This window comes from Paralichthys olivaceus, chromosome 10 (assembly GCF_024713975.1).
Source record: "Paralichthys olivaceus isolate ysfri-2021 chromosome 10, ASM2471397v2, whole genome shotgun sequence".
NCBI lineage: Eukaryota > Metazoa > Chordata > Actinopteri > Pleuronectiformes > Paralichthyidae > Paralichthys > Paralichthys olivaceus.
The window spans coordinates 4,417,526-4,438,662 of record NC_091102.1 but is presented as its reverse complement, the minus strand read 5'-3'; the positions used below and the strand labels follow the sequence as shown (position 1 = coordinate 4,438,662).

Here is a 21,137-nt window from a genome sequence, read left to right as displayed (position 1 = left end):
AGAGAGGAGGCGGAGCTGCAGGAGCTTGTGTGCTTTATTAGCTACTGATTAAAGGTAGAGGACCTAAATCATGGGAGGAAACAAAACACACGTTCTACTACTGAGCAGCCTTCAGTGTAGAGGAGGGAAGACTGAGGCTCGTCTCATGCAACTCTTCAGGAGTGGCTTCATCATGGAGGAGGTAGATGTTAACTGACTCCTTGTTCGTTTCTTTTTAATCTCATCATTTCCTTCTTTCTCTCCAGAGAACTTCCATTAAAACTAAAACTGAGAACTACTAGAGCCCATCGGTTTTTCTTTTTGAGGACAAACAAAAAATATGTTTTAAATATATATTATTACTTTTTTTTTTTTTTTTAATTTACAAAATAAAGGGCCAGGACGTATGTTAGGGTCTCTTGCTTTTCCAAGGCAGCGTCTCAGAGCAGGTCAACAATCTAAAATAGTCTGACGTTCATAGGAGGCATGGTATGTATAATCAGAAGTATTTATATGTTTATGTCACATCCACGGGCAACAGGGGCGGCAGCATATGAATGAGAACAGACTTACAAACACAGTTCAGGTACAGATCTAAAACTAAAAGCTACACGTTGCACTAAGCCTCAGTTCGCCCCGTAGATGCGTCTCGCCCACAGGGACGGTGGACGGGCTCGAAATCTTCGTCTTTAAACTGCTTCCACGTAGTTGGCGGGCAGCATGCCGGTCTTGCCGGTGCGCTGCACGGTGCCGTACATCCAGCCCTCGTCAATGGACTGCACGTTAACGATGACGTCGCCGTCCTTGAAGGAGACCTCGTCGCTGTCGGCTGCACCGTAGTCGTATATGGCACGCACGGTTTTCTGCAGAGGAGAGAGAGAGGATGAGAGTCAGTGTGTTCAAAGGCTGGTGTTAGTGATTTTAGCTATTTTTGTAATTGTAAAAAAAAAACTTTTCTGTCACTCTCAGATTTCCCTACTTGCTGGTGCAGTGTGTGTGTGTGTGTGTGTGTGTGTGTGTGTGTGTGTGTGTGTGTGTGTGTGTGTGTGTGTGTGTGTGTGTGAATAAGTGCTACTAACTCCAGTGGTGGAGGGGTGTGAGGGGACGGAGGACACTGTGGTCTGCTGGGTGGCCACTGATGAAGACCTCTGCTGCAGCTCCACAGTCTTAGCTTGCTGGTATCCTGCAGGAGAAAAAAACTGATGAATCACAGACTCGTTCTTTTTAAGACTCGGGACAAAGCAGAGAAAAACACATTCACACTGTGAACCATCAGTTGCAGGGATTCGTTACCGATAGAGGAGGCCATGAAGCCGTTGCTATAGAGGGACACGTGGTGGTCGGCGTCCTGGGACACCTCGGACTTCTCGTCGCCCACGCCGCTCAAAGCGCTGGTGGAGCGGGAGTGTTCCTTGCTGCGACGCTGAGCTTGAACTGTGAGAATAGAGTCAGACGTTCAATACTGGCACATGGTTCACAGCTGTTAAATTTAACACATCAGTCATTTTGGGATTCAGAAAGTTTATCCTTGTTCTTCCAGGGTTGGGAACGTGTGTAAACATGGGGAAAATAAATCACTAATGAATCTGAAACATTCTTAAAAATCATTTCTACTTAATTGAGACCTCTGAGCTTGAGCTCCTCATCTCACCTGACATCATGTGCAGACTCCTGGACTGGATGTTGTCCTCAGCGGGGTCGTAGTCAAACACAGAGCCGGGGTTTGTGCGCCACACACGCAGATCTGAAGGCAAAGAGTCGGTTACAGCATCTGACAAACAAATACTAGCTCAGACCGACACATCTCATTTCTGTGACATGAGAGTGAAGACTGTGTTACCGGTGATGGTCTCCTGGTCGTGCTCGATGGCGCGTCTCCTCTCCATCTCCACCACACGCCTCTGGATGCCGCGGTAGTTGATGTCGCTGAAGTCCTGAGTGTTCTTCTTCACGCGTTCGATCACAGGGTCGGAGGTGGTGGGAGTGAAGCTGCCCTTGCTTTTCTCAAAGTCCTCGTGGTATCTCACCTGAACCACACAAACCACAGGTAACCACCGTTCACCCCTGAACCAACACGGTGCAGCTTCCACAGCTTCAGGTGTTTGCAGCACAAATCTATATCTGTGACCAATTTCTAATCGTTAAAACAAACATGCAGGAAATCTTACCCCGGAGATGATGCGCTGGGTCTCCCTGACGCGCCTCATCTCAGGTGTGTCCAGGACGAAGGCAGCTTTGCCCTGGACCTGCTTACGGAAGCTGTCGGAGTACAGCACCTGGTGGAGGACAGAGGACACACGGTGAGTGTTAATCACAAGCAGCCATTGGCATCCACAGCACAAAGGGCGTAGACACATACACACAGCTGCATTACTGGGAAGTCAGACAGATGAATTAGAAGGGACATTTTTCATTAAGAGGTTAAAGTAGTAACTGAAACAAGATTACGTCCCAGTCTTCAGTGGGAGGACGACAGGGGGACAAGATGAAGTAGTTTAAACAACAGGAGAGGTTAGAAGTGATGATGTGCGCAGACACACCACAGCCTCGTATTAAAGACATTAAAGAGAGAGAGCACAGTCGGGGGGGAATTAATATGATTAACTAGAGCCAGGGGACACGTTGGTTAGAGAAGTGTTATCTGAACATTTCTGGGGTAGAACATGTTCTTGAAGTGGATCTGAAGGTACCGAGCTAATGTTTTCTTGGTTCCTTTTGACTCGCTCCATCTCTGGAGTGAACACCACAGGAGTTCCCTTGGCGGAACTGTCTTTATACAAAACCTACAGGACAGAAGCACAGTCAGACACTGAACCATACACAGAGCACACACACACACACACACACCTATAGGACTGGTTTCATAGACACACTCTTACAGAAACAGAGAAAAAGAGATTGGATGATCTCAGAGGAGAAATGCCTTTCACTTTTCAGATTTCACACTTTTTGCTTTTGGAATATTTTTTTTTACAGAAGAGTCTGAGAAATTGGTCCTATAGAGTGATGCATCCTGGGCGCTCCGGTCGAACAGCCAGGATCTGTTGTGGCCACAGGTGTTGAGATAAACACAATATTTACACCTCAGAGATTTTATCATGTCGGGAAAATTAACTTGGCAACACGCAGGGGGGGGGGGGGGCTTTAATGTGAAGAAAGCTGGGCTGCGGGTTAGAAAATAGTGTTTTCACAGGCCAAAGAGGAGGGAGTCACTCAGCTTGAGGGGTTGAAGGTGGAGGATTTGAAAGAAAAAAAGGAGATATGGAAAAAAGAAGAAATGCATGGATGGAAATGGATGGCATTGGGGTCAGAGTGGTGATGATGGCAGGGCTGGAGCTTGTTTTGCGTTGGTTGGAGATGGATGAGAGCATGAGATGAGGGGAAGTAGCTTGTTATTGACGGGCACCACTCTCAGCAGTTAGAAGCACACGTGGTTTGGTTCGGTTCCACTACCGAGCTGATGTGCTTCTGGGTTTGTTTGACCCGCTGCACCTCAGGGAGGTCCGGTATAGCTGTGCCTCGACCCATAGAGTCCTTGTATTTTATCTACCCAGCAGGCAGTTTGGGTTTCATGCAGAGAAAGTGGAGGAAAAAAAAAAAAAAAAAAAAGTACAAAGATCAGGTCAATCAGAGACGACAACAGACGGGACGATAGAAAGAATCACAGCACAGCACAAAAACAAATAAATCACAGCAGATGTATGACATGGAATTAAACACACACTTTGTTTTTTTTCAGTTGATGTGACCCTACACGGCTCATTGGAGTTAAAACAGCTCAGACATTTAAACTACTGGTGAAGACTCGGGAGAAATGTTACGAGAGGGAGGTGAAGAGAAGTGTGAGGTCACTCTGAGGAGTACCGTGCTAATATTTTGCTGATTGCGTTTGACTCTCTCCATCTCTGGGGTCTCTGATACTGACGTGCCTTGTCCCACTCCTTCCTTGTACTGAAGCTTTGAACGAGAACGAGCAAGAAAAAACGTCAGATGCGACGGAAACACACTCAAACTTAGATTAGTTTTCTGTTTGGGAGGGAAGGGAAAAAAAACCATTAAGAAAAAAAAATATCTGGGGAACTACAGACGAATAAAAGGAAAACTAAGGCTGGGGGAGGGGGAAGGGGGTTTATGGGACTTCAGTTAGGATGGAGGAGGGACAAACTAGACTTTTAGACAAGAGGTCAGACGGCGTTTTGTGGGATTGATTATCAGGGGATGAAATAAGGGTCACTGCAGGTCTGTTTCTACCGAGCTGATATTCTTCTGGGTTTCTCTGACCCGCTTCATCTCGGGGAGATCTGGTATGGCTGTGCCTTGACCAGGGGAATCCTTGTACTGAATCTGCCCGGTGTAAAAGTTAAACAGGTACAGAGTCAGACAGGGACAAACAAGAAGCACACATACTACAGACATGTCCACTCACGCTAAACAACAGTGAACACTTGAAAAACCACATATATTAAAAGTTCATATAGGACGTTGGTGGTCGGGGATGTTGAGAATGGATAAATTCGGGAAATAAAGGTGAAACTTGATTAAAGGTTTAGATGAAATGGATTATCGTGAGGCAGAATAATCCTACACACTCGTCAAAATATCCTCAAACCAGACCGGTAAAAAGTTTGTGAAACTTAGTGAGACTTTTAGAAAAGTGGGAAAAGTCAGAGGGAATGATTGTAAGGGGATAAAAAATGATTGGTCACTGCAGATCTGTTTCTACCGAGCTGATATTCTTCTGGGTTTCTCGGACCCGCTTCATCTCGGGGAGATCTGGTATGGCCGTGCCTTGACCAACAGAATCCTTGTACTGAATCTGCCCGGTGTAAAAGTTAAACAGGTACAGAGTCAGACAGGGACACATACTACAGACATGTCCACTCACTCTAAACAACAGTGAACACTTGAAAAACCACTCAGAAATAAAATAAAAGTTCATATAGGACGTTGGTGGATGGTGGTCGGGGATGTTGAGAATGGATAAATTTGGGGAAATAAACGTGATACTTGATTAAGGGTTTAGATGAAATGGATTGAATGGAGGCAGAATAATCCTACACACTCGTCAAAATATCCTCAAACCAGACCGGTAAAAAGTTTGTGAAACTTAGTGAGACTTTTAGAAAAGTGGGAAAAGTCAGAGGGAATGATTGTAAGGGGATAAAAAATGATTGGTCACTGCAGGTCTGTCTCTACCAAGCTGATATTCTTCTGGGTTTCTCGGACCCGCTGCACCTCGGGGAGATCTGGGATGGCCGTGCCTTGACCAACAGAATCCTTGTACTGAATCTGCCCAGTTATAAACATTACACAGGGACAGAGTAAGACACAGACACATCCATTCTCTCTGAACAACATACACATAAAGCTGTGACAGCGAAGCCGTGTGTCCTCTATGAATCTGTTTTATAGAATAAATGATGATAAAGACGATGAAGCGGGGGAGTAAGGAGATGAAGGAGGGCAGGGTGACTCTGTGGAGTACCGTGCTAATGTTGCGCTGGTTGCGTTTAACTCGCTCCATCTCAGGGGTCTCAGGTAAAGCTGTTCCTCCTCCCAGATCCTCTTTGTACTGAATCTTTAAGTGGACGAGGAATAAAAGCAGCCACCGATGGTTTAACTCTCGCATAATGACGACTAGGTGCTAAATCAAACTTTCACATGAAACAACACAAACATACGAATATAAAACAACATTTAAATTAACACATTTCTGGACACGAACACACAGTGAACAAAGAATTTAACTCCACACAAGCTCGGCACTAACAACTATAGAACAAACTGTCACGGGTTAGTTGCTTGAATTAAAATGAGGCATATTTAAAAGGTTAAATAAAATCTATTTGGTCCGAAGAAATAAGGGCTGCATATCAGGGGGTGGTAAAAAAATGAGGAGAGAAAGTTTTAAAAAAAAAACGTATTAGAATCTGTTAAGTAAAACGATATTATGAAGTAGATACCAAGCTGAAATTCTTTGTATTCTCTTTAACACGGAGCATTTCGGGAGTGTCCTTTACAGAAGACACTTTGCCCTTTATGTTTTTAAGGTCAATCTGGTATTGAAGCTACAGGGAGAAAAACAAAAGTGCAGTTAAAATGTTTCACAATGACAAAATGAGGTAAACAAAAAAAACAAAAAAAGGAAAGAAACGACTACTTTTCCTAATCAGCAAAAAATGTGTTATTTATTCAAACTCTTCTGATTTGAGGACAAATACTGACACCAAACACTGGACTGAATGAAAATAAAGAAAAACGTACGAAAGACATTCAACTAACAGTACACATGTTTAAAGTATTTATAGATAATACTTTACAGAGGACGTGGAGACATACACGAACACTGGAGGAACCTCTGACGTCAAACGACACGGTGCCCCCGGGGGGGAATTCATCATTTACAAGTATTACTTACAGTGCTGAAGTTCTTCTGGTTCTCACGAACTCTCTGCATCTCCGGAGTGTCCAGGACCGGCACATAGTGAGACATCGTCTTCTCAGCGTCCTCTTTGTACTTTTTCTGTTGGACAGAAATATCACGGCCAAGACGTTTTAAGATTTGTTTGGTTTGTTCATATCGGACTGAATAAAGATGGACGACACGATGACTCGGGAGCTTGACACCTCAGCTCAACACCACAGTCACTACAGGGAAGACTCAAATCAGTCAGACTTCAAGGTCTACGATCCAGGTACAGGGGTAAACTCTGAGTGTTGGTTCAGTTTAATAATCTACCTGGCTGATAATGTTCCTCATCTGCTGAGCATGGATGATGTCAGGGGTGTCGATGACGGATGTGTAGCTGGCTCTATCCATCTCAGCAGTGTGCTTGTACTTAGTCTACAGAACAGAAACAGAAAAAGTGAATCAGCAATAAAAATTCTTGAAATGAATAATAATACTGTTGACGAACATACGGTTTACGGATTCAGACCTGGCTGAGGATGTCAGTGGCGTTCCTGGCCCTCATGAAGTCGGGGGTGTCCGTAGCCAAAGCCAACATTCCCTTGCCCTTGATCTCCTGCTCCAGCGACTTCTTGTACTCTCTCTGTTGATGTTGCAGGAGACGGAGTTACTCACACTCACTTTAAAGAACTGTGCTCAGTTAAAACAGACACAACTGGCAGATTAGGATAATGAGGGAGGGCTGCAAAACCATGTGGCCTAGGGAAACGGTAAATAAAGATGTTTAGAAGAAATTAGGATTTTTTTTAAAAGAAAAGGAAGAAACAGGGTAATTGGACGACAGGTTGTGTGTGAGGCTCCACTCACAACTGAAAAATAAAACAGCAGTGGTTAAGGAGAGTTTGTTAAAGCACAATTAGTTATTATCAACCATCTCTTTTCCTGTCATTCAGGTTTATGTATAAAATATCTTAACTGTTTGATGTCTAGAGTATTTTACAATTTAATTATTATTATTAATTATTAATACAATAATCTAAAAACTGAAATTTGAATACAGCTTTAATTAAGCTTTCATATTCACCCATCTGCATGAGTCAAAGTCAAATAACAGCAGAAATCATGAGGTTTTGTAAAAAGAAATTTAAATAAGATATGAGTGAGTATATTTGAGGTTGAGTGATTAACCAGGTGCAAAGAAATTAGTAAAACGTGAGAGAAAATCTTAGTGAAAATTAGTGATGTTACGAAGCAGGGACAAAGAGTCAAACCCATTAGTTGTGCTTTTAGTGTGATGACGAAGTTAAAGGGGGAGGGGATTCAGCAGGTGATGAACCCAGAGCAGGAATGTTTGGAAGGGACTCCGATGGGAGCGTGAAGCCACCTCCCATCTCCTCTCAGGCAGTCGTACCTCACACAGGATATGAGTTGCATTCCTTGCTCTCAAAAGTTCCGGAGTTTCCTCCAGTGCAGTTAGACCTTTACCCTTCACACCCTCTTCTAGATCCCTCCTGTATTCTTTCTACAGGACGGAAGAAGAGCAGAGAGACTGCAGAGAAGGGCACGCAGGCAGGCCAGGCCAAAGCATACGTACAGACAGCGGAGTGGCAAAGCTCTGTCGCTTTGCCCTTTGAGCTCAAAGCCACCAAGTGTCCACTGAGAGAAGAAGCTGAGCAGTGATGGATTCAGGGTCAAGTTCTCTTGTCTAGCTTTTTGTATTTTTTTTTTTCTACACAGTGGCGACATTGGTGACTTTGGCAAAAACCTTTATAAAAGACAAGAATAATCACATTTTGCGAAATAAAATGTTGAAACAGAAACACAACAAAACTATTTCACGTCAGTGTTTCACCTTTAAAAACATTGCTGCGTCATTCAAATCATCACATGCATACATGCAGGCTTTTTAACCTGGAGGCTTTTATAGACGTCTGCTACATGAAGGGTGCAATAAGGAGTCCAACGTGTCAGTGGGTATGAAAATAAAGGGAAATATTAACTAACTACTTTCTAAAAAAAGTCACACAATGGACAGAGACAAGGGAGATGGATGTTTCATGAAAAGTTTAGAGTTTTAAAGGGGAATCATGCAAAAATAATTTAAACTGAACTGTAAGGGGTGGACTGAGGGAAGGAAACACTCGTGGTATTAAAAAAAGGAAACAAAAGGAGGGACCATGGCTGTAATGTAGTCTTAGTGTTATTATTAAGGATGGGTGAGGTAAACCGGGGAAGTGATCAAGTATAAATTATCCTTTAGTTACCTCACTGGCTATTTTGGTGGCATGTCTGACATGTATCATGGCAGGGGTGACCTCCAAGCCTGAGAGGTTCTTGCCCCTCATATGCTCCTCAAAGTCCTTCTTATAGTCTTTCTATCGGCCGCAGAGATGAGACAGGGGACAGACAGAGCTCAGGTGAGCACATGCAGGCAGTGCTGGTTCACAATGCAGATACCTCATCCTGGTTTACACCTTTCTGCATATCATGACACAGACGTGTGTGTCTGCCGTCTCTAATGAGTGAGTATAGTGTGTTACTGTGCTACTTAGACATTTGTCAGATGCTGTGAGAAACATACTTTACCTTTGTCACTTTACCTTCACACGAGAGAAAGATTAAGCTATCTGAAATGATGGTATTATCATATATTTATATTATATCACAGTTATTATTATAATATTAGGGAACAGCATTGTACACCTGCTACAGTTTCTTAAGCACAACATGTTAAAGCAGCTCTATGTAACAATTACTGAGCAACAGCGCCCCCTGCAGCCACACCTGGTGAAAACATATGTTGTCCGCAGTGGTTTTCTTGAACGGCATTAAAGACATTGTGAACGTTTTCTCCAGAACCATTCTGTGAGTCTAATATGAACAACAGCCTGACATCCAAAGAGATGACGTATGTCAAAATACAAAGAGGCAGTAGAATAAAGGTTAATATACTGTATAGTGGAGAGAGGCCTGAAAGGGAACGTGTGCTGTATTTTACAGTTACTTGAAGCTCAGAGGTGAGAGACTGGGTGTTTACCTGGCTCTGCATGTGCTGGGCCTCCTTAGCCGTCACATATGTGGGTGTCTCGAAGTCCAGCATGGCCTTACCCTTCTCCTTCTCATACTTCTCCTTATATTTCACCTGCAGCAGAGATGTGATGTCAACAGACAGCTACACAGGTTTGGAAATCAAATGTTGTAAGATGTCTGAGTTGTGTAATCTGTGTAATCATCAAGTCTGCATTCATTTTTGCCAGAGTAAAGAAAGAGAGAAGACAGTTTCAAACCCACAGCTGTGTTTCTGGGGGACGGTGCAGTGTTTATTGGACCTGAGGGATTGCACCACTTACGTTGCTCTGAAGTTCAGAAGCCTCCTTGTGGTGAAGCTGTTCTGGTGTGTCAGGAATCATATGGTAGTGACCCTTACTCTCCTCAAATTTCTTCTTGTAGCAGTACTATGGGGGAATTCCCAGTCAAGTAAGACAGAACAGCTCAGTACAGCAAACGAGAAAAAGAGCGTCTGTCTGGAAGTTTACTCGCAGCCATTACAGTTTATTTTAAAGGAAATAAAAACTGGGAAATCAAAAATGGTTAAAAATAGAATGAATATTATCTAAATAAATGGAAAAGCATGTCGATTTTTGTTAAGTGATAATTAATAAACTAAAGGAGGGAAAAAGACTAAAGGAAACTGAAGAGGTGAAAGAGCAGAGGTTACAGATGGAGATAGTTTGGGAAGGTCAGGGGTCAAGGATCACTACCAGATGAGGTCACAGAATAGCGTCTGTGTGGATGATGGAGCTTTAGTGCATGAGATGGTCAAAGAGCTGCAGCGTGTTAAGTGTTACTGAGGTGGAGGTGACGGAAACGCTGAGTTCAGACACATTTCAGTGACGCGCTGAACGTGAACAGACTCCCAGCAGCTTCCTGAGTGACAGTGTGAGCGGGTTAGAGGACGACGGTGTCTTACGCTGCTGGACAGTTTGCTGGTGCTCAGGTTGTGCTGCATGGACAGAGACTCGGCCATGTCGGTCACAGGCTTGTGGATCTTCTTCAGGTCACCCTTGTACTTCACCTGTTGATAGTGAACACGTGAAAAACTGATTCACGCTACGTTATTCTATGTTTCTATATTTTATTCAACTTGATAATATTTTTATTTTATTGCCTTTTATTGCCTTTTTTTAATTTCATCTATTTATGTAAGTGTTATTAAAGCTTTTACATTTCTGTCAGGATTTTGTTTTGTTGATTGATTTTACAATAGTTTATTTATTTGGTGAGATTGTGAATGAAGTGGTATATCTAATATCTGTGGATATAAATTGCATCCTGATGAAGGGGATGTATATTCATTTTGGAGATTATTAAATGTATTTAATTAAACACACATAATATATATATATATGATATTCAATAGTTTTTTGGGGGAAAGAAAAGAGTGTTGTTTACTTCTAGTAAAGGATTGATGGAATGATGCAGCTCAGGTGGAAACCTACCTCACTAGCCAGCACGTTGGCATCCTTCAGAGTCTTGTAAATCTTACTATCCTTCAGGTCGTACTGTGGTTTCTTTCCTTTCATCTCCTTGTCAAACTTCTCCTTGTACTTCAACTAATAGGACGGGATATACATGTGTTAATACAGCTGGCGGATTTCAGGGAGACAGAACCCAATGGAAGATTTAAACGACTCCATCACACTGGAAACATTTAACAGACACCATAATGCTTTTTTTCCAAAGAGTGTATAAAAAGGGATGAGTTACTTAAATTGTATAGATTCTTTTTTGTAAAAGCTGTGTACACTCTTTTCAATATCAACCCTCAACTTCAATTGTGTCCCTTGTTATACAAGAAATGTGTATCTTGATGATTCACTTTTCCATGCTTCAACTAATTTATATTTATAGTGATAATCATTCCCAGAGTGCAAGAACATCTCAAAGGGCCTGTTCACATCTGCAGTTTGGTTCCAGGCTTACATATATAATGTCTTCCCACAGTGTCAGTGCTGTTCAGTCCTGCAGCGTTTATCTGACTGAAACCAAACCGGTCAGTTGTGGAGACGCCCTCAGAAGCTGTTCAGACCTGAATCTGTATCATGAAACCACTTTGTGCATGGATTCAGCCAAGATGGACTGGAGTTCACACCTGACATTACAATACATCTCAGTGAGTCTCCACCGATGATGTGTGAATGGATTTTTCCAATTTGATTTAATTGGTTTCCAGGCGCTGAAACTTTATTGTTTATTTCTTATGTTTAAAACAAACCACTCAAGATGCTTTTTAATGTGAAGTGTGAACTGAGTCTAATATTAAATTTTGTGATGCACATAGACACAACACGGACTTCATATATAAACAAGTATATATGAAAGAGATCAAACTATGATTGTGGTTGTTTCAGGGGGAGTTTGGAATTTTCTTTAAAAGATCAACCACTTTTAAAAAGAACGTCAGACAGAGGAAATATAATCTAAAATATAATCTTAGAATAAAAAACTTCAAAATCTAGCATAAAAAATGAATTATTCTATTCTTCAAACACATTCTTAACACGTACCAACATCTCAGAAAGACCACAGAGACTGAGTGACCCGGGAGAAAATTGGGAAAATGATTGAACGTTAATTGTTCATTAGCGTACAGTATTGGCACCAGTGGAACTAATGCAACAAAACAATGCTTGTCTATGCTTAACAATGAGCCAGAGCGTGTTAGGTAAACAAAAAAGCAGAGAGCTGCACTAAAACATGTATCTGAAGCTCAGTGAATCCCCCAGTAACATCAGCAATGAACCAATCAGTCATTCAGGAGATGAAGAGAACAGAGAGACAGAGGAGACACACACATATAGTAGCAGCCCATTCATTTCAGGGCATGAACCTCCTTACATCACTAGTCACGGCACTCATTTTCTTAATGTGGCGCATCTGGGGTGTATCATAGGAAGCGGCTCCATGGAGGGAGGTCTTGGCCTCCACCTACAAAGCGCAGTGAGATGGATGGATGAGAACACAGACCAAGACATTATGGAAGGACAGAATGGAGAGAAAAGTAGAAGAAAAGATGGAGGAGGAGGAGTAGGAGGAGGAGGAGGACAGGTGTAGGCATGGAGGTGGGATATGTAAAATGACACGAGCAGTTAAACACGTACGTCTGCTTTCATGGAGTGACAGATTAATACATGGATTCTAAATGCAGGACGGCAGAGGAAGCGTTATGAAAGAGCTGGTAGTTCTTTCGTTAGCCCCCCCTAACAAACCTGTGGATAAGCATCTACCACAGCGTCGCTAATCTGCAAATAGTGGCTCATGGGAGCTGATCTGACGTCAACACTGAGGCTTAAAAGTCTTCTACAGCTGCCATGAATGTAAAAATGACTGTAGACAACCAGTGGGAAGGCTCCGTGACAGATTTGGTTTGATGTACCTGGCTGTTCAGCTTGGACACTTCAGTGGCCAGAGCGATGTCTGGGCGGTGGGCCAGAGAACCTCCACGGCTCGCCGCCTCGCGGGCCTTGTCACGGTAGCCGATCTGATGGAGACAAGGACAATTTATTTTTACAGGCTTTGTCGTTAAAAGCTTTTTTGGAGCCATTTTGTCTTTGAGAGTTGTCAAGCAGGACGTCAGTATGTTTTACACAAAGAGAGCGTGTGTATAGAGTACTTCTGTCTTTGTGTGCAAGTGGTTTTTTTGCATCTACTTGACGTTTACCTCACTGATGAGTTTGGAAGCCTGGGTGGCCTTCCTTATGTCAGGACGGTCAACTACAGAGGTGTAGTGGAGGTTGGCTTTGGCGTCCTTCTTATAAGCAATCTGTGGCAGTGGGCAGGAGAGCAGACAGAATACAGTATACGCTATAAACTGACCAGCTCCTCAAGAGAACATGAGACTGTCCCAACCGTTAGATTGTGCGCTGTAAATAAAATCTGTAAAAAGTTATTTGTGACCACATTGTGGGGATGACTCACACTGCTCTGGCTCTTGGCCACGTCGATGGCATGCTTGACATCAGGTGGAACGCTCATGAGGTTGTACTCTGACTTGCCCTTATCCTTCTCATACTTTGCTTTATACAGTTTCTGAAAAGAGAGAATTGAAGCGTAAGTATGGCAGCTTAAAGATAAATCAGGATAATGAGGTGGGTGATTTTATTTCTGTGAAACACATGTGAGACAGTCGTACCCCGCTGACAAGCTTGTTGATCTCCTTGCTGTGGGCCGTGTCGCGAGTCTCGGGCAGGGTAGTGAACGAGCCCGACTGCATCACCTTCTTACTGGCCGCCTTGTATTTGCTCTGAGAAAGGAAATAAAGATCTTAACATGTATTGTTGTTGCTATAAAAACAGGTGCTGAAGTGAAATACATCTGATAAAGATTTACTCAAAAACTGATCTTTATTCTTTTTACCTCTGATACCAGAGATCGCACAGACTTGGCATGGAGGATCTGAGGAGTGTCATTGACGGGCACGTAATGACCCTTCGCCTTCTCGTACTTCTCTTTGTATTTCACCTGGAGGGCAGAAATTAGTTAATTCTTAGTATTTTAAACAATTTAAACAATATTCTGAATATCTCTGGGTCTTGTAGTAATTACATTTCATTGTACAGTTGGAGATAAAGAAAGGAAAACTTACATCACTGGCCATCTCAGCATTTCTCATGCACAGGAGGGTTAACTTGTCATCCACTACAGGAATCACACAGCCCTTGAGCATCTCTTTGTCATACTTGTACTCAACCTGTGGGTCAAACGATGAGAGAAATTCAGATTGCAGGTTGTTTAATAGGAAAAATAAAGCACAAATAAAGACACAAACAACAACTTACGTCACTCTGTTGCATGGAGTTCTTGGCATTATTGAGGAAGTCAGGTCTGTCCGTTGTCCATATCCATTTGTTCTTGGTGGCTTCATACTTTTTCCTGTAGGTAAGCTAGTAATGAACACAATAGTACATGTTTAATCATTATTTTCAGAGTATGACTCAATAATCAACAGAAATAGGACTTTCCAAATACCGTCACTTACATTGCTGATGTTCTTGTAAGCCTCCTTGGCAGCACGAATCTCATGAGCCTCCGGGTCGATGTTGATCTGAGCCTTGCTCCTCTCGTACACCTCTTTGTACTTCAGCTGCAAGACGCATGAAAAGACACACAGCGTCAAACACAAAGATATGTTTCATAGACTGTGATGGAACCTTTTGGAGTGGGACTTACATTGCTGGTGATGTCCTTGACCTTCTTCATGTGCTGCTGGTGTGGTGTGTCAAAAGGCAAGGTGTAGCCCTTAGCCTTGGTCTTGTTGTGTTCCATCTTGTAGACGATCTGAGGGAGTAATAACAATCAGATGCAATTCAAAAACTAGTAAAGACATTTGAGTATTTCTGGTATGAAAAAAAAAAAAAAGACCAAAACTTACATCAGTGATCTTCTTGCTGCGTTTGTGGGCCTCATACTCGGGAGTCTCCAGAATAGAAGTGAACTTGTCCTTGGCACGCTCATACTGCTCCCTGTATCTCCACTGATGGAGGAGGATGTGAAAACACAAAAGAAGTTAGTATCTCTCATGATCAATTTGCTGCTGTGATAATCTAATTAATGTGTTTTATGAACTCTGACTATGTGCTAAAGTAAATAAACTAAACAAAAACTATCCAAGAAAAGAGCTGAATGAATTGAGAAGAGATGCTGAAATTAGTTTTTGTTTTTTAAAAGTCACATTTGCGCATCAAATGTCCTCTTTGGAGTCAATTATGATGAGGACACTGTAATAATCACTTTCTTAACTTACATACTAAAGCTGAGGTGTAACAAAATTTGATTCTACAGTTTTTCATTTAGTCTTTAAGGTTTTTCCTCGACAGTTCTCTGATGATATAACAGTCTTAAACCATTTCAATGCAATGTGTTATGTAACCTGATACAATAACAGCACAGTGTGTCTGATGAGTGCCATGCATATGATTATGTACAAGAAAAACATGCTTTATGAAACATGCACAAATACAAAATGAGTTATCATCCAGGTTAACATTAAGACAAGGACACGTGTTACCACAAATTCAGTCATGAGAGTCTGCAGTGCCCACGTAGTTCACGATGACCAGCCATCCATCTTATGCTACTGCTCACTGAACCTGAGGCTGATGTACTGAGTGGTTTCTACGAATATGAGATTTAGTCAAGAGAAGACAGTAGAAGGAGTTTGGCACCTTAATAGCGTCAGATAAGAAAGTGGGTAAATGAGCGGTTGCCCATTATCTACATAAAAAGTTGAAAATTAAAATGTACCCATAGGTTTAATCAGTTTTCCAAAAGTAAAACATATATAAAATAGGCATAGATACATTTTATCCCGTCTCTGCAGCTCTAAAGCTGCAATTTGCTGCATAACTGACTCTAAATACGTCCGTCTGCATAAATCAACTTCCGCACTGCATTTTGACACAAGTTTAAAGTTTGATAATCAATGTAACATGAAGATAAATGAATCGGTGATGGAGGGATTAAAGCATGAAAGATAATAAGGGTGGAAGTTTAGGAATTATAGTGATATGAATGGAGGGAAGCGGTTTCTGCAGTGTATTTATAAAAGCAGCCAAGCAGATGAAAGTTATTTCATATATAACTTTGTGATTCTGTCTGTTTGTGGACAGAGATCAGAAATATTGTTCTGCGGCTGTTTACCTTACTGCCCATAGTGGACTGATAAAGGGCTGTGAGGATGTCAGGGCGGTGTAGCTCATTGCAGCCACCCCTTAGGAGTTCCTTTGCTCTGGATGTATACAATACCTGTCCACACACATAACACATACACACACAGCATGCCACAGTTGAGGACAGATTTTTTTAAAAACAGCAGTAACACTGGGAGGGACTGGAGAAATACTCCGGAGATCCAAGTGTGACGAAGGAGCTGTTGTTCCCTCCTCTGTGCCATCAGAGCTTCAAGATTCAAGATTCACAATTGAATCATCACTGAGTGATGCTTCTCTCTGATCGCACAGATGAGGGAGGAGCTGTAATTTGAGTTGCAAATTTTACAATAACCTGTGTGGGTTGAAAAGACAAAGAGAACAGGCAGAAACGGACACATGTAGGGAGAAGGGAGAGAAGTTTATCGTATTATCACAGCCATGCGACGATGACCACCAGAGGCAGGTCTCTCGACAACCTCATGCACCAGTGTCAGAGGTCTGGACCGGACTGGGGGTTGCAGCAGAGGAGGCAGGCCGGTCGTACCACACAACCAGGGCGTTTACCTGGCTCATCTTCCTGTTCTCCCTGGCCAGCTGGTATCTAGGATCATCTGTAGTAATGGTGAACTTATCCCTGGTCTTCTCATAATTAGCTTTGTACACCCTCTGCTCAGAGTCAGATGGTAGTTAGACAAACATTCGGTGAACAACGTGAACTGTCACGTGATGAGACTTCTCCAGGGAACAAAGGAAGGTTAGAACACATTGACATTGAAGAACAAAGGACACATTTTAAACAGTTGATAACGTTATCACACATAATAAGTGCAAGAATTTACCAAACAATACTATTCATTTACTTTTACCTCCAAGCTGAGTCCAATAGAGATGCACAGAGACAGAGAAATACCAACAATGATTAATGCATCTAATTTTAACAAATGGGATTCAACAATATAATTATAAAATGTCTTCTGTGAAAATAATTTTTTAATAGAAAGAATAAAAGGACTCACATCGTTAATGAGAGTGGAGGCGTGCTTGGCGGCCTGGAAGAAGGGCGTGTCGCTGCTGTACTTGAAGTTGCCTCTGTTCTTCTCAAAGGAGGCTTTGTACAGTCTCTGTAGCCAAGAAATGAAACTTCATTAAATCTGCTTGCGCATTAAAAGCACACTGACATTAAATAAGACAACAAAAGGAGTATATGGCATCTTCTCAGCAGTTTATAAACTTAAAGAGATTCTTTACCTCACTGTACAGTGTCTTGTTCCTCTCAGCCTGCACCAGTTCAGGTGTGTCCCACACGAAGCAGCCAATACCTTTCAGCCATTCCAGGTCCTCCTTGTACTTGACCTATAAAAAGAAATCAGAAGGTATTTAATTTAGAAATGCACAGCATGTTTAAATTTGATTAAATGTCCTTCTACCTAACGCGGGTAAATATTTAAACAGCATGCTCAGTACTCACGCTGCTGACGTTGTCATTGGCAATTTTGCTGAAGAAGAACTCAGGACGGTCGGGGATGGACTTCCATGTCCCCAGAGAGTCGATGTACTTCTCCCTGTATTTAACCTGAGGTAAAGAGATTGAGAGATAGACAGTAAGAAAGAGCTCAAAGTGATATTAAAACATTGTCTGAATATTAAGGTGCATAAACATTCATAACAAATGATCAACCAGCTAATTTCTAACTGCTGACCTCGCTGATGTCATCAGTGACTCTGCGGTGGTAGGAGATGTTCAGAGCGTCCTTGACTGTGCGGTAGTGTCCCTTGGAGAGCTCAAAGGTCTCCTTGTAGCGAAGCTGAAGACAGGAAGAACAAAAAAACTCAGATATCCGTCAAACTTAGAAGCTTCTTCAAATGGATAATAAAGGTTTAATTAATTATTTTCTGGGTAACTGCTCCGACCAGTTAACATCCGATTTCTATTTGCTGTCTACACTAAAAAGAATCAAAAGTGAATATTCAATAAATGAATATTGTAATATTTGTAATGAAGGTTCTTCAGTAAGCATACTCACATCGCTGGACTGGAGGTAGGCTTTCTTGGCACGGATCAACAGAGGTGTATCAGCGATGGCAGTGTACCTGTACTTCATCTTCTCATACTGCTCTTTGTACTTGATCTAAGGGAGGAAACAATTCATGTTACACGTCAGAAATGTGTTTCACAGTACAGAAGGATAATTCAAGGTACAATAGTCCGATGCTTTACAGAGGGAACGAGGAGGTATGAGGAAGACTTACGTCACTGTAGACAACTTTCATTTTTCTAGCATGGCCCATGTTTGGAGTGTCACTTTCTTGAGTAAAGTGACATCTCTCCTTAGCGGCCAGATCTGTGTACTTGTACTGCAGAGAAACCAGACAGAATAATCATTAGATAATCAGAAAAAAAACATAAATCTATGTAATAAAACCCCAAAAAATATTTCATTGTGATGCAGCATCTGAACTTGCCTTGTTGGTCAGCTGCTGGGCCCATTTAGCTCTCTGGATGTCAACAGCATCTGCAGTGGTGGTGACCTTTGCCATGTCCTCCTTGCTCTGGGCTTTGTAGATCAGCTGAATATTGAGAAGACCAAAGAGTCAGGTTAGTTATTGTTTGCCTGATGATATAAATCTATTAGTTACAAGTGATGAAATGTGTTCTGGGAAAAAAAACTCACGTTGCTCATGTGGGTCTTGAGCTCATTCACACGCTTGTACTCGGGAGTTTCGAGGACAACAGAGTAGTTGGCAAGGTTCTTCTTGGCCTCCACTGGATAGTCCACCTTTACAATTGAAAAACAGGCCACATAACTTGATACCACTGTACAACGTTCAATATGTTAGGATAATGATATAATCAGATATAATTCCATCCAGAAGGAGACACGTACCCTGAACTTGGTGATGTTGCGGACGTGCACCATCTCTGGGGTGTTGTACAAGAAGCAGCCAACGCCTCTGAGCCACATCAGATCCTCTTTGTATTTCAGCTAAAGGCACAAACTGATTTTAACACACAGCTCCTGACAAGTTCATTTTGTGAATGTCTGTGTCCACTCTTCATACCTCGCTGGTGATGTCATTGACGTGGGCGCAGTGCATCAGCTGAGGTGTGATCGGCAAAGAGATATGCTGGCCTCTGGTGTTGTAGTATTTCTCTTTGTAGCACAACTAGGATTAGAAGTGAACACAAATGAGGCATAAATACAACATATCATTTCACCTTATAAAGCTACATGAACAAAAAGAGGAGATTGAACTATGTGAACATGATTCCGTACGTCGCTGAGGTTCTGTTGGTTCATCTTGACTTGTTTGATATCAGGGGTGTCGTAGGTTGTGTGGATCTTGTCCTTCTTGTGCTGGTACTCCTCACGATACAGACGCTGTGGAAGAGAAGACGGCAGAATATGAGCTTGTTTCATCCAGTCAATGTGTCAAAGGGTAATCATGTAAATACCCATCAGCACAGTTTGTTGTCTTACATCATTGACGATCTTGTGAGCTTTCCTTGCGTTGACAAAGTTGACCCCCTCTGGATGAAGAGTGTAGGACTTTGCCTTCATCATCTCATAGGCCTCCTTGTACTTCACCTACAGAAATAAAAGCAAGAGTACGTTATCATAACATTCAGCGCCCTACGTCATCAACTCAACAAAATTAAAAAATCTCAATGTGATTTCAAAGTGAAATACTTACATTGCTGGTGACGGTGCTGTTCAGCTTAACCTGCTTGATGAGCGGCGTGTCGTAGGGCAGGGAGTAACCGGTCGGCATGGAGGTCTTGTTGGCCTCTTTGTACCAGTTCTAAGAGAATCAGACACAATGGGGCGAGACAGAATGAATTTAAATACATTAGATATATCGTATATAGAAGCACAGCTACTGAAACCTAATAAAAAAAACCTAATCTAATGTTTAAACTCACCTCCTATTTGCTACCACAAAAATCCCCAGAATAAACTGAAAAATGCTATAAAGGCTCTAAAAATAAGTGATTGCGTAGTTACACCTGTGATGTCTCTAAAATTATTGCTCACTAAAGCTTAAACGATAGCATGTGTGTTGTCATTGTGCTGGGTGCTATATTTAATATCCACTTACATCGCTCTGGATGTGGTTTGCCAGACGTGCTCTTTCTGTCTCGATGGTAACAGCAGGAGCAGTGTTTGTTCCCTTGACATTAGCATTGTAGTCATAGCGGTAGTGCAGCTGGAAAAAAAGAGAAATATAAACATGAGATGTGAGTCATTGGTTTGGGTTTTAAAATTGAATATTGATAGTCAAGAGCGTTAATTCATAGTCACTTACATCGCTCAGGTTCTGAGCATTCTGCTTGGCCGTCTCATACACGGGGGTATCTGTCACCACTGAGTAGTCCTTGAAAGCCTCAATGCCTTTAGCTCTGTACTTGTTCTGGAAGAGAAACACACGAACGTGGCGATGAGCATGGCCTCTAAATCAAAAATTGGCTGAAAATGATGAATGAGTATGTTGGGTGGACTAACCTCACTCTGCAGATCATCGGCGTGCTTGACGCGAAGGATCTCTGGTGTATCCCAGGCATAGCAGCCGATACCCTTCAGCCAGTTGAGATCATCCTTGTAGAAGATCTGGAAAAAGCAGACATGGAAACACCTGACCTTTCTATCCATCAAAGTTAACATAACTGGCTAAAAACAAGTACAAATGTGTTTGTAATTTTGTAAAGCGATACCAAGAGTGTAGTTACTCACGTCGCTGAGTTGCTCGTTGACCTTGCGGGCTTGGGTGTACACCTGCATGTCAGGAAGACATATCCACTGGTGAAGATACTTGCGGTAGTGGATGCCGCTGACGGTGGACTGGGTGTTGCGGGCAGACACGATCTCCAGCATGTCAGGTGGGATGTGATTCTTGGCCTTGGTCTTCTCATAGTTCTCCTTGTACAGACGCTATTAGAGACGAACGACACGTGTCAATTTCAGCTCTGGGTTTCGGTATGCAGAAAATAATCCACACATCTTTTTTTACAACTGAGCTAATTTTGCATTCCTCATAAAAAC

The 21,137-nt window shown here is 42.2% G+C and overlaps 1 protein-coding gene across 32 annotated transcripts in view; it reads right to left on the bottom strand.

The window, feature by feature from the left end:
- Window positions 1-16: 16 nt before the first annotated feature.
- neb (nebulin) overlaps window positions 17-21,137 on the bottom strand; it is a 52,853-nt gene continuing 31,732 nt past the window's right edge. For 6 of the 32 annotated variants that reach the window (XM_069533425.1, XM_069533452.1, XM_069533451.1 and 3 more), the window contains 52 exons: window positions 20,829-21,026; window positions 20,601-20,705; window positions 20,404-20,508; window positions 20,197-20,304; window positions 19,792-19,899; window positions 19,578-19,685; window positions 19,374-19,478; window positions 19,159-19,263; window positions 18,984-19,082; window positions 18,771-18,875; window positions 18,562-18,666; window positions 18,349-18,453; window positions 18,123-18,227; window positions 17,799-17,903; window positions 17,567-17,671; window positions 17,347-17,451; window positions 17,115-17,219; window positions 16,088-16,192; window positions 14,820-14,921; window positions 14,618-14,725; window positions 14,427-14,531; window positions 14,227-14,331; window positions 14,034-14,138; window positions 13,805-13,909; window positions 13,581-13,691; window positions 13,367-13,477; window positions 13,110-13,211; window positions 12,825-12,929; window positions 12,287-12,376; window positions 10,888-11,001; window positions 10,359-10,463; window positions 9,739-9,843; window positions 9,426-9,530; window positions 8,653-8,763; window positions 7,800-7,910; window positions 6,918-7,031; window positions 6,719-6,823; window positions 6,398-6,502; window positions 5,943-6,047; window positions 5,465-5,557; window positions 5,176-5,268; window positions 4,703-4,795; window positions 4,231-4,323; window positions 3,844-3,936; window positions 3,433-3,525; window positions 2,670-2,762; window positions 2,148-2,255; window positions 1,820-2,006; window positions 1,631-1,723; window positions 1,273-1,413; window positions 1,059-1,162; window positions 17-842 (listed from right to left, as the gene is read on the bottom strand). In XM_069533425.1, the coding sequence (XP_069389526.1) occupies window positions 669-842; window positions 1,059-1,162; window positions 1,273-1,413; window positions 1,631-1,723; window positions 1,820-2,006; window positions 2,148-2,255; window positions 2,670-2,762; window positions 3,433-3,525; window positions 3,844-3,936; window positions 4,231-4,323; window positions 4,703-4,795; window positions 5,176-5,268; window positions 5,465-5,557; window positions 5,943-6,047; window positions 6,398-6,502; window positions 6,719-6,823; window positions 6,918-7,031; window positions 7,800-7,910; window positions 8,653-8,763; window positions 9,426-9,530; window positions 9,739-9,843; window positions 10,359-10,463; window positions 10,888-11,001; window positions 12,287-12,376; window positions 12,825-12,929; window positions 13,110-13,211; window positions 13,367-13,477; window positions 13,581-13,691; window positions 13,805-13,909; window positions 14,034-14,138; window positions 14,227-14,331; window positions 14,427-14,531; window positions 14,618-14,725; window positions 14,820-14,921; window positions 16,088-16,192; window positions 17,115-17,219; window positions 17,347-17,451; window positions 17,567-17,671; window positions 17,799-17,903; window positions 18,123-18,227; window positions 18,349-18,453; window positions 18,562-18,666; window positions 18,771-18,875; window positions 18,984-19,082; window positions 19,159-19,263; window positions 19,374-19,478; window positions 19,578-19,685; window positions 19,792-19,899; window positions 20,197-20,304; window positions 20,404-20,508; window positions 20,601-20,705; window positions 20,829-21,026 (5,673 nt within the window). In that variant the 3' untranslated portion in view covers window positions 17-668. Of the gene's footprint in view, window positions 843-1,058; window positions 1,163-1,272; window positions 1,414-1,630; window positions 1,724-1,819; window positions 2,007-2,147; window positions 2,256-2,669; window positions 2,763-3,432; window positions 3,526-3,843; window positions 3,937-4,230; window positions 4,324-4,702; window positions 4,796-5,175; window positions 5,269-5,464; window positions 5,558-5,942; window positions 6,048-6,397; window positions 6,503-6,718; window positions 6,824-6,917; window positions 7,032-7,799; window positions 7,911-8,652; window positions 8,764-9,425; window positions 9,531-9,738; window positions 9,844-10,358; window positions 10,464-10,887; window positions 11,002-12,286; window positions 12,377-12,824; window positions 12,930-13,109; window positions 13,212-13,366; window positions 13,478-13,580; window positions 13,692-13,804; window positions 13,910-14,033; window positions 14,139-14,226; window positions 14,332-14,426; window positions 14,532-14,617; window positions 14,726-14,819; window positions 14,922-15,451; window positions 15,563-16,087; window positions 16,193-16,662; window positions 16,765-17,114; window positions 17,220-17,346; window positions 17,452-17,566; window positions 17,672-17,798; window positions 17,904-18,122; window positions 18,228-18,348; window positions 18,454-18,561; window positions 18,667-18,770; window positions 18,876-18,983; window positions 19,083-19,158; window positions 19,264-19,373; window positions 19,479-19,577; window positions 19,686-19,791; window positions 19,900-20,196; window positions 20,305-20,403; window positions 20,509-20,600; window positions 20,706-20,828; window positions 21,027-21,137 lie in introns of those variants that run through there. The other 26 variants (XM_069533427.1, XM_069533431.1, XM_069533434.1 and 23 more) reach the window with 26 other exon arrangements.